This window comes from Elephantulus edwardii, unplaced genomic scaffold, assembly GCF_000299155.1.
Source record: "Elephantulus edwardii isolate Elephantulus edwardi_28Jun2011 unplaced genomic scaffold, EleEdw1.0 scaffold00060, whole genome shotgun sequence".
NCBI lineage: Eukaryota > Metazoa > Chordata > Mammalia > Macroscelidea > Macroscelididae > Elephantulus > Elephantulus edwardii.
In genome coordinates, this window is record NW_006399810.1 from 5,498,604 (window position 1) to 5,511,073 (window position 12,470).

The 12,470-nt window shown below is 42.6% G+C and overlaps 1 protein-coding gene across 2 annotated transcripts in view; it reads left to right on the plus strand.

Annotated features, from left to right (window-relative positions):
- The window catches only part of DPP6 (dipeptidyl-peptidase 6), a 1,353,880-nt gene that overhangs the window by 1,280,372 nt on the left and 61,038 nt on the right, over nt 1-12,470 (plus strand). For both annotated transcript variants that reach the window (XM_006887649.1, XM_006887650.1), the window contains one exon: nt 3,185-3,232. In XM_006887649.1, coding sequence (XP_006887711.1) covers nt 3,185-3,232 — 48 coding nt within the window. The remainder of the gene's footprint in view (nt 1-3,184; nt 3,233-12,470) is intronic.

Below are 12,470 nucleotides of genomic sequence, written 5' to 3' on the forward strand. Positions count from 1 at the left end.
CCCCAGGCAGAGGGCCGTGACGGCTCGCCCCGAGCCAAGGGCCAAGGACAGCCTGCCCCGGGCAGAGGGCCGTGATGGCTCGCCCCAAGCCGAGGGCCGAGGACAGCCCACCCCAGGCAGAGGGCCGTGACGGCTCGCCCCCAGCTGAGGGCTGTGTCCTCCAGCTTTGATGTATAAACAGCATCTTGGAGTCCACACCTGAAGCAGAGCAAAAGCTTCACTCTAGGCTGCAGTGTTGTCATCTCCCTCCCTTCCATCTCCCACAGTCTACCAGGCCATAAGGGGCAGACTGCACCTTCCCTCCTCTGCTTAGGTCTGAGCTGCTCCTGTCCACAATATGTGAGTGACCCAGCACTAACTGTATTGCAAATACTGTTCTAGATGCTAAAAACTCCAGTAACTAAGATGAATTCTCCACTGCTGTGGAGCTCATGTTCTGGTGCAGTTGACAAGAAGGTGCATAAGCAAACACAATCCACTGTGAAGTTCTAATTTACAAGTAGTCCGTACAGCTTTTGCTGCTAACTCAAGGACTTCACCTGTCTGGCACTTCAAATGCACCAGTGACTTCTCTAGAGAAGGATAGACAATCTCGACAATCTGCTCCTGTATGACTTACAGCCTGAGAAACTGAAAAGCGGGTCAGCTATGAGTTGGGTCCAACCCAATGGCAATGAGTGTTTTGAGTTTGACATTTGACCTTTAATTGTTATATAAACTTGCCTTCACTTTGAAAGATTTGAGCCAGCCCCCTAGTCACACGGAAAATGTTTCCTTACATTCACCTTCACTTGCTATATATGTAGCATTTAAATCACTGCAAAGGTTTCAAGCCTTATTTAACCATAGTTCCTACTGTCTTATAATTTCACAATGGATCTCCTTTATACCCCAGGGACATTACAATATGTGGTGACGAGCTCTACAAAGGACAACTCAACAAACTCAACTCGCTGTTGTAGACTTAGTTCCAGCTCAAAGCTGACCCTCCAGCAGATTGCTGAGGCTATAAGTCGATTGCAGGGAAGGAGATTGCAGGGGTAGAGGCTGACAGTGTGGAAATGGAGGGACTTGTTTTTTAATTTCTTTTTTAAAAATTTTATTTTATACTGGGTTATTTACAGAGTTCTAATACATTGTTTTTCACAACAGTCTTTCTGATCTCCTTCAGCCTCCTCTCATCAAATTGTTTAAACAGGGTGATTGGAGAAGGTGGGTGTTTGTTTGGTTGGTTTGGTTTTATTTCAATGAACATTTGTAGAGATTTTGCATTTCCATTCATTCATTGTTGCACTTTTCTCCCTGACCACCCCACTCCCACCCCCAGTTCGCTCTTCTCTTTGAAAAGTAAAAAATTCCTTCATTGGTATACAATTCCCCCGCAAATCCCCCCACCCCCAACCAGAGTATATTCCACTCTGCAACCTTCATTCTGGACTCTTATGATAATCATAATGCCCTAACATATATTGCTTTTGAATTGTTCTCTCCCTCATCGGTTTCAATTCAGTTTCAACCAATTTTTCTCATTCTTACCCTAACCCTGATGTCAGTCCCATTCTATGGCAGTGGCACTATGCAGTGTCTGTCCTTTTGTGACTGAGATATTTCACTCAGCATAATGTCCTCCAGGGTCACCCATTTTGAATAATATTGCATGAGTTCCTTGTTTTTCAATGCAGCATAGTATTCCATTGTGTGAATATACCACAGCTTCCCTATCCATTAATTTCTTGATGGACACTTAGGTTGTTTCCAACTCCTTGCTATTGTGAACAAAGCCGTGATAAACATGGGTGTGCATGTATCTGCTTGGATGGTGGTTATGGTCTCTTTGGGGTATATTCCCAGTGGTGGAATTGCTGGGTCAAATGGTATCTCTATTTGCAACTTTTTGAGAAAACGCCATACTGCCTTCCACAGTGGTTGCACGATTTTACACTCCCACCAACAGTGAATGAGGGTTCCAGTTTGAAGAAGGTGTATTTGAGCAGAGACTTAAATGAGGGGAAGATGAGCTGTACATCTCTCCTGAGCATAGCACTCAGGCACAGAGACCACCAGTACAAGTAGAAATAAGCTGGGCTAGGCCAGACCCTGTGGATAGGCCATCAAGCTAGAAGAGTAGAGGAGAGTGGAGCCAAATGAGGTCAGGAAGTCACTGTGCCTGCCCTTAATTTTTTTTTTAACAAAAGACATACATATAATATTAAAATCCTGGAGGGATATTTTTTTGTTTCCAGACTCTCTTTTTGTTAAGGAAATAATAGAAAAGTCGACTGACAGACTCAAAGCAGATCAGAAACTGCTTGAGCTCCTGGAAGCTCCATGTGGTTGGAGGGGTGATTGAAACATATTAGCTGTGACTCTGACACATGGCAGCCACCTTCGGCTGCATCATCCTGGTAATGACAGACAGACATGGTGGACTATGATGCTGGTCTGTCCTGTCAAGCGTCTCCACATCCTGATGATGTTCCCATACCAAGCAAGCCAAACCCAAAATGGGGTTTTCACTGACTCATTTTTAGATCTCCAGAATTTTCTCCCAGTCTGTCTCAGTCTGGAAGCTCCATGGCACGTGTTCGTCGTGGGTGACAAGCTGGTATTGAAAAACCTGTGACAAAGCTTCTGGCATCATGGCAACATGCAAATCAGCACAAACTGATATGTGATAGAACTTGAAGGACAGTATTTGACAAATATCCCTGTTAAGTTACTATTTTTCTACAAAGCACTATGAGAAACTAGAGGAAGATAGAACTTTTTCTTAGAAGAATCAGAAAAGACTCATCAGGGAAGGACAACTTAATTCTTAGGTGGGAGTAATTTCTAGAACTGAGCTGAGGAAGTGTTTGTATAGCAAAAAGATGTGACAAGAATACAGGACAAATATAAATGCCCTGTGAAATGATGGCTTATGTTGTTATAATAAATTACAGTTCTGATGGGATTTATTGTCATTACCACATGTGAAAATTTAGAAAGATGGGCCTGTAGGACCCTCAGGCCTGGTCTGGCCACTCTGTGACGGCACCCTGCAGGGTTACTTTCCTGCACAGCCAGTTCTCTAGCCTCTACAGACCTGATCTTTGCTGTTCAGAGGCTGCCATCCTTTTCTTGTTCTCCACTAACGGCCATGTTTTTCTTTCTCTCCTCACTATTTGTCTCTGCCCCAACACAGGTCCTGGCGTTCCCAGGGTGACAGTACACAACACGACAGACAAGAAAAGTGAGTACCACTTGGTCTTTTCTGAAAGCTTCCAGAGACAGGGGAGAACGGAGCAACGGGTTTTATAATCCAGTGTACATTTTCTTGTTTGGAGACAGAGAAAGGCTCCTTGTCGCAGCAGTTCTGAAGTGAACCCAGAAGATGAGCCCAGGAGATGCTGATGAAATGTGACAGAAGGGAGGAAGAGTCACCACAGGAGGCCTCAACTCCCTCCATGTGGGACTTAGTGTCGGGGACCACCACATCCTTTCTGGGGTGCTCTTGAGTGGGCTCCAAAGCTGGGTGGACTGGTGCAGCCTCACACCCCCCTCCCCAGACATTTGTAACCTCAGAGGTGCAGCCTGCCCTCCTCCAAGAACGGCAGAGGCAGAGTGTGCTGGGAGGCCCTGCCTTGTGCCAGGTGCACCTTCAGGGCATGGAGGACACACAGCTGTGCCACTAAAAGGTGGAGGTTTGCGGTCACTTGTAAAGCATTGTGTATTGTTTGGGTTTTTTTTATGGTTTTGTAACTGTGTTTGATAATTAGCTATTCATTTTCATCCACATTGACGGTCTGTAGTTTTTTGAAAATAGTATCAGAAAAAAAAAAAAAGAAAATAGTATCAGGTGTATAGGTAATCAATGTATACAGCTTTTGGGGGGAATCTTCATCCTCATCACATTTTCTGGAAAACCAGACATGGATGTGATGTGGAACATCCCTGATTCCTTTGGCCCAAGATGGCTTTGTGAAGCCTGCAGTCAACGTGAATATCTCTCATCTCCTTCATGGCAAATTTCTGCATCTCACTGAGTGCCCTAGGACACGCTTCTTAAATCCCACTCTGTGGACGTGCTTGTGTATCTTGATGGTGATGCTCTCTGGTCACCTCTTCATTGACTGCAGAACAGCCCTTCTGCTTCTCACCCCTTGTTTGCACTGGGACAAGGCTGGAAAGGACTTACTGTGCTCTTGTGCTTGAAAGAGCATGGAGCAAGGGTTAAGACATGCCTGTGTTTATGTGAGATGGCTCTGAGATCCTACAGACAGTCCTGGGTTGACAGTAAACTGAGAAGTCTCTGTACCTTCCCTCTTCTAGACTGTGTTCTACCTTAGCCCCAAGGATCTGCATTCCTCCCCTTCCCATTGGTCCTCGTCTGCTGCCAGAACACTCACACCTCCCTCTATGTCTCATCCCTGGAATCACCTTCCCTGCAGGGACCTCCATATCCCCAGGGATGGAGCCACTGCATCTCAGATGAGAAAATAGAAGGTTGGCTGTGTATTGACAGCTGTGCGTCCTCTCTCATGGCAGGATCGCAAACACCAGGATGAATCAGGGAGTGGAAAGTGTGTGGAAAAGAGAACTCTGAAAATAGTTAGATGGTGGCTACAGAACAGTTAAAGTGGAAAACTGGATTTGTTCAATGAGATAGCACTGAGAAAATAATCCCACAGTAGATGGCAGTCTGTAAAACTATCATTTCTTAGAAACCCAAACAAAGCATTAGCAACAAGCAAGTCAGAAATGGAGTAGGATTTGAAATTATTTCAAGCTCCCTTCCTAGAATGGTTGCAAAAAAAACAGTCCTGTGTTAGTGAGGCTAGGAAAGTTCTTGGTCACAAGATGTGTGGCCAGACTACCTACTCCCAGAGGACTTGATTTTCACCTGACCCCAGGCCTCAGCTCCAGCCTCAACTGGGGACCATTTCAGGTGCCTCAGAGTCTGTGGGAATAGTCCCTCTGCCTACAGGCACAGCTTTTCCAATGGAATTAAGGAGCAGTTGTCTGGATTTGCCAGATCTCTACACACACACACACACTCTGCAATGGGCACAAGTGTTAGGATCCCTGGCCTCATCCTGGCTTCCTATGTCTGGGTTACAGCTTCTCCTCTTTAAGAGTTGGACGATCCAATCAGCATGGGCTTACTTTTGCCTATTTATGTGCCATCATCAACTCCAGAAGGTTTTTAGAGGCAATTAATAACACAGGTGGAGATTGACCATCTTTTTCCCCCGAGGAGCAGCGGCGGATTCAAACCTTGTGCCTTTGGGATTGCAGCACAGCTTCTTAACACTAGGCCACAAGAGCTCCCTGGTCTGTATGGAACAATTTCACATGGGTTTCACCATGTCTGTGAAACTTTTCACCACCAACTACTAAGTACTAAAGTACCTTTTTTATTTTTCAGTTGGATATTCCTCCAGCCCTTTCAGGGATTGTAAATTTGAAAAGAGGCTTTGATTCTGTAAGAAAGTGCTGTGAGGTTGGGAGAGGCTCAGATGCCTGTCATACCTAGAAACAGAATCTTTGGTTGGTATAAAAAAAAATAAGAAATTGTTCACTACAGAATTCAAATAAATCCATCTTTACCTTGCTTATTCCTTAATCTGACACTGCACCCACAATGTAGTGTCTTTGGGGTAGAGCAGGTATTCTCTGACATGACAACCCTCTAAAAAATATTCATGCTTGGACCTCTTCGACTCAGATTTTCACATTTAAACGCTGTATTTCAGAGACCCTCAAGTGTGGCATCCAATTTTTTTTTCCTTAAGAAACTGAATTATTCATTTTGGATTTTGTTAAAACTCAAGAGGGCATAAATCATTTCCTGATATTTTATGATGTTTTCTCTTCTTAAAGATCTGTGGTCTGAGGAAAATTGCACCCAGGTCTGTCATGGAGTTGACGATTTCCTGTCATCATCAGTCTCCTGATTGTAATAATCCAGCCAAACAGCTCTTTCTGACTCCTCTGATGGTGTAGTCCATAGCTCCTAACCCAAAAGCCAGGCCCCTCTGGTGGTTCATATCCATCAGGGGCTCCACAGGAGAAACAGAGGCCATCTCCTCCCCTGAGATTAACAGCTTCTGAAAACCCACTGACTTCTGCAACTTCTGGAGTCTTTAACTATTTCAAATTAGTTGTTATTTTGTTTGTCTACCTGTTTTGAACTGTTTCCTAAGGAAAATAAGAAACTCTCTCCAGGCTAAAAAAACAAACAAAGCCTGTCTATGGTGCTTAGGAAAGCCATTCATTTGAATACATTTACTGATATCTCATTTGGAGCTCTTGGGGCCTAGTGGCAAGAAGCTCTGTTGCAGTATCCCAAAGGCACTCAGTTCAAGGCCACCAGCTGCTCCCCTCCCGCCAAGAAGGAGGAAGAAGGATGTGCAATATCCTCCCGTGTGATTAACCGCCTCTGAAAACCCACTGAAGGGTCTGCTACAGGCCAGTTCTGACCCTATGGTACACAACCACCACAGGCATCTCTAGGGAATATTATTAATCTGGTTGAGGCAAAGATTTAACACAGTGCCTCCTTTCTGGGGATGTGTTTTACCCTGGAAACCACCTGCAGACCTACACATGAATACCAGGGCTGTGAGAGCAGTAAATGGTTCCCCTGTGCCCACAGCCCATTGGAGAAGGTCAGCATTGTTTCCCTAAGGTTTGGTGTGTGAAAGAAATGAAGTGGACCTGTATCTTAGATAGGAGGGAGTATTTTGTGCATTTCACTTATAAAAATAAAGCTATGTGTGCATTCTTCCCAGAAAGCCAAAGATAACTCCTGCTGCTGAAATTATGAGATGCCTTATTAACTCTATTTTGAAACCAAGCAACTGAGTCTTTCCACCTGTTTGGTTGATCGACTGCATTACCAGTCCAGTCCCATCAGTATTGGCAGATGGAGCCCCAGCTACGCTGCCAACCCAAACGCAGCGGGTTAAATCCACCACCTGCTCCAGGGGAGAAGGATGGACTGTCTCCACCCAATTTACAGCCTCTGAAAACACATTGGAGAGTCAACTATTAGTCGTTTCCGACTCGACGGCAATGAGATGAGACCCAAGACTGGCATCTATATTCGCTTCTGGAGCTCCAAAATCAAAGAATTCTCATGAAGCACTGTAATTTTTTGCATGTCAGTGTCTCTACTCTGATTAATGGATTCCAAGAGGCAATTGTGTCATAAGAAATTAAGCACATTTTGCCCACAGGATGGAAGTTGACCATCTATTTAGATGTTCTACTCTGTTCTGTGTAAAAATCTGACCATAAACTTGAAGGTCTTGTGCTATACCTCAGCAAAGGACTGAAGATCAGAAACCTATGTGGTTTTTCTATCATGTAGTGTGACACGTTGAGTGGTTTCTCTGATGTTTATCTTACAAGACTATTTAGGTAGTTCTGTTTGAGTTCCAGTTTCCCGTGGTCTAATTCAAGATCTGAGACTATTTCATTCTGACCTTGCATGTTTCTGCATTTCTATTTCTTAGTACACTTCCCAAATCTATCAAAATGTTAATTTAAGCCATTTTGACACCAAATTAACTTGGGAAAGTAATTATGAAATGTGACTGCACTGGCTGTTGCCCCCACTCCAATGGTCTCATCTTAAGAGATCAGAGTCAGTTCTATAATTAGACATAGTGGGGTGATGGGGGTTTTTAATTCCCTCAGCCCCACCTTCAGGTCCCCTGCACCCCTCCCCTTCCCCCTTTAAATTTTTATCCACATCTTAATAGTTATCCTTCTATTCTTACAATAATGATCTTGTGCAATATATGTTCTCATAAGACTGAGTTCACTCAGCATAATACTTTTCAGCCTCTCCCATGTAATTTAGTATTTTATTAAATTATTGCTCTGGAGTGCTGTATAGTATTCCATTGTGTAAATATACCACAGTTTCTCAATCCATTTTTTGTTGATGTACATTTGGGCGGTTTGCATTTTCTTGCTATTGTTAATAACACTGCTATGAGCATCGTTGTATAAATCTTCCTTTGTGTCTCAGTTCTATTTTCGTTGGGGTATATTCCTAGCAATAGAATACCTCCAGGTAGATTTCAACCTTTCAGTTCAAGGTTAAGTGCCCTATTATTTACTAATTGGGTTTGATTCATGGTAACCGGCCGAAAAAGATAGGAGATATTTCTATCTAGTATAAAGTTCAATGACAGCTTCCTAAGCCTGAAGGGCCGCTGTCCTTCTATCCATCTATTCTGCTCTTTTCAACTAGCAGCTCTTAACTCAAAATTGCTTAATGATACATAGTAGTATCCTGTCTGCATTGAGAGCTGGAAGATGAAAAAAAAAAAGGATGTGATCCGAAGAAGGACTTTCCCATAGTGGGGAGAATTCTCTTTAGTTTGTCATCCAATATGCACCCCACAGCTCATTGTTATAATTTAGTCACTAGTCCACTCCTGGCTGCAAATAATGCAGAGAACTGTCCTGGGTATTTTTCACCTGAAATAAAAATAACTGGTTATTTTTCACCTGAAATAAAAATAACTGGTTTCTTAACCAATAACTAGTTGCAGTCAAGCCCTTTCTAATGCATGTGCATTAGAATATAATCATGCTATATTTTCAATGAGTAGATTTCTCAGCAGTAAAGCTTCAGACATTTCTTCAGAGTTACCTCCTAGCAAATAACTGCCTCTGAAAACCTGCTGGAGGGTCAGCTATCGGTTGGTATTCAATGGTACACAACAACAACAACCATGTCCTGAGATTAAAATGAATGTAAAACTAAACTAACACAATTCTGATTTGTTTTCATTTTTGTTTTGTTGGTTTGCTCACAAAGTTAGTATACATTGTGTTTCATGCTATTCTTCATTCACATTGTGTTTCATACAATCAATCAGTCCTGTGATTTATGTCTTATAAAAATAACCACCATTGGACTATGTCCATCATTACCTTGTCTTTTAAGGTTCCCACCAGATTTTTCCCACCTCCTTTACCCCCTTCCTCTACCCCTCAACACCCTCATTTCACCCCTACCCATCCTCACCCCTCTGCTCCCACCCCTTGCCCCTGTAGGTCCCCATACATGTTTTACAGAACCACAATGAGATACCATCTCACCCCAGTAGCAACAGTACAGCTTAGCAGGATAGCAAGCAATAAATGTTGAAGAGAACGTAGAGAGGTGGGAACTGTCATACAGTGTAGTGGGACTGTAAATGGTACAATCACTCTGGAAAGCAGTTTGACGTTTCCTGAAGAAGTTGAACATAGAAACTTCATATAACCTTGCTATTCCACTACTAGGAATATATATCCCAAGGAAATTAGAATTGAGACACAAATGGATGTTCATAGCAGCATTATTCAACATTGCAATAACATGGAAACAGCCTAAATATCCAGCCACAACTGAATGGAATACTATGCAGCATTCAGGAGCAATGATTTTGAAAACTACTATTTAAACTTGGGAGAGAGCATTATGCTGAGCGAACTAATTGTCTCTTTTTTTCACATAACTTATTATTTTATTGTGACAATTCCATTTTGCCAAAATACTTCTTTTGTAACATTCAGTCTCTTAATGACAAATACTGCATTAGACCATTATTGTGAAAATAGAAGGGCAAATAGTAAAACATGTTGGATATGATTATTAATGGCTAAGACCCTTAAGTAATTTAGGTTTGAGACATTTCACACACACACACACACACACACACACACACACACACACACACACACTTTTTTGGTATATATTTACACATGTTGTTGATTGCTTTCAAGTCAAACACAACTCATAGTGACCCTATGAACAAAAAGTCTGAAGCCCCTCTACAACTATTAACATTTATCAAAGTTCATAGAGTTTGTGGAGGCATGTTATTTAGGAAGTGGTTGCCACTCCTGCTTCCATAAACATATATAATCAATCTATCATATCTATATATCTATATCTTTCTTTCTCTCTCTCTTTCTCTCTCTCTCTTACTCTCTCTCTCTCTATATTCTCTCTATCTATGTATATATTCTCTCCATATATATACACACACATATGTGTTTGTGTGTGTGTGTGTGTATATATTTGTTGTTGTTGTAATGTGCCATCGAGTTGCTTGCGACTCATAGTGACCTACAGCCCTAAACTCTGCTCTGTCCTGTACCAACCTCACTGTCTCCGACACACTCATTCTGATTACCCCAGTCACTGAATCAATCCATCTCCTAGAGGGCCTTCCCCACCTGTGCCTGTCCTCCACCCTCTTAAGCATGATGTCCTTCTCCAAGGACCAGTCTTTCCTTTATTTTTACACACGCACACACACACACACACACACACACACACACACGTAAACACATATGTGTGTATATAAAATAATTTCATGCTATTCCTTCCTTAGAGAACTCAGGTAAAATATAAACAATGCATTGCAAAAAAAAAAAAAGTGCACTTTTACCTAGATCCTCTGTTCCCCTAGCTCCTTATAAGCTCTGGTGGCCAAGTGATAAGGAGCTGTGCCGCCAGCCCAAAGGCTTGTAATTTTAATCCACTAGCTGCTCCATGGGAGAAAAATGGGCAGTCTTCCTCCCCTGGGATTTACTGCCTCTGAAAACCTGCTAGAGGGTCGGTTCTGACTCTACGGTACATAGCAACAGCAACACCTCATAATAGTCTCATGCTGTTGTTAGGTGCTATCGAGTCAAGTATGACTCATAGTGACCCTATGAACCGCCAACCTGAGCCCTGGCCTGTCCTGTGCCATCCTTATCATCTCTGGCACACCGGGACTCATTGCTGAAGCCACTGTATCAATTCATCTCATTGAGAGTCTTCCTCTCCTTTACTGATCCCTATCTTTCCAAGCAGGATGTCCCTTTCCAAGGCACATGCCCTAGCTACATGTCCAAAGTATGAGAGATAAAGTTCACCATCTTTGCCTTCAAAGAGGACTCTGGATGCATTTTTTTCCAAGTCATAGTTGTTTGTTCCCATGGCAGTTCATGTGATATTCAGTTCTCTTCTCCAGCACCACAATGCAAAGGCATCTCTTCTTCTGCCATCCTTATTCATCCAGCTCTCTAATGAATAGCAGATGAGAAGACCATGACCTGAATCAGACACACCTTAGTCTTCAAATAGACATCATTGTTCTTCAGAATTTTGGAGAGGTACCTGCAGCAGACTTGCCTGGTGTAATAGATCTTTTTATTTACTGACTGCTGGTTCCAAGGGTTGATTGTTGATACAAGGAAGATGAAATCATTGACAGCTTCAATCCTTTCTCCATCTATCATAATGTTTACTGTTTGTCCTGTGGTAAGGACCTTTATGAAGACCTTTTTGAAGACTGTAGTCTTGTATCATCTGCAGCAAACATTTCAACCAACCAATAATTCCATGTTGTTATTGTTGTTGTTATGTGCCATTGAGTCATCTGAGACTCATAATGAGCCTATGTACAACAGCCTTAAACCCTGCTCTATCCTGTGCCAATTTTATTGTCTCTGACACATTTACCCTCCTAACCCCAGTCACTGAATCAATCCATTTCATCGAGGGTCTTCCTCTCCTACGCTGTCCCTCCTTCCCTGGCAAGCATGATGTCCCTCTCCAAGGACTGGTCCCTCCTTGCAACATGTCCAAAGTATGTCGGACAAAGCTTCAGAATCCTTGCCTCCAACGAGCAGCCATCACCCTTTCTAGAAGATGTTAAATAGGCAATATTAAGACCGCTCTTCAAATAAGAAAAGTGAGCCTCAAAAATACTGACTGCTAAAATATTTTATTCTGAAATTTGACCACTCAAAAGATAATAATCTCAATGAAAGGAGATTATTTTCAAAAATTACAGGGTATATTTTCTAATGAAATTTTTCCAAAGATCCAATACAATTTATAATTGTAGGAGTTCAGTCAGTCTCTCACTAAACAGTGACAGTGATTGTATATTTGTCACATCACAGTAAGTACGTGCCTCAGAAAGGTCATGTGATTTACAAGTCTCATCCCCAACTTCTTCCTATTCATCTCAGCAAGACCTACAGGAGCAGGCTGTGACTTCACCTGAAAAATAAAATTTTGCAGTTGGAGATGCTGGCAAAATTTCAAGCCACGCACTCTGAATTCCTGCCTCTGGCTATTGTCAGTGGGCAGTACTTAGAAGTTTCTTCTCATGTAATTAACCTTCAGTGTATCTGCTGTCCTTTCACATCCTGGCCCAGTGGTGTCTCCATTGAACAAAATTGACCATTTTCACTTTGTCTTTCAAACTGGGTGACTCACAGGTGAAGAATCAGGTTATCAGGGCTCCTAGGCTCCTACCTGGAACCGCAGGCTTGTACACGGCCCACAGTGTGGTCCCATCAATATCTCTTCACAGCCATGACCACATGGAGAGTCTGGGACGGTGCAGGGGCTGATCAGCCTCAGGTATATTTCAGATTAACAGAGCTCTTGCATAATTGAAAAGGCTGCTGGAAAAATA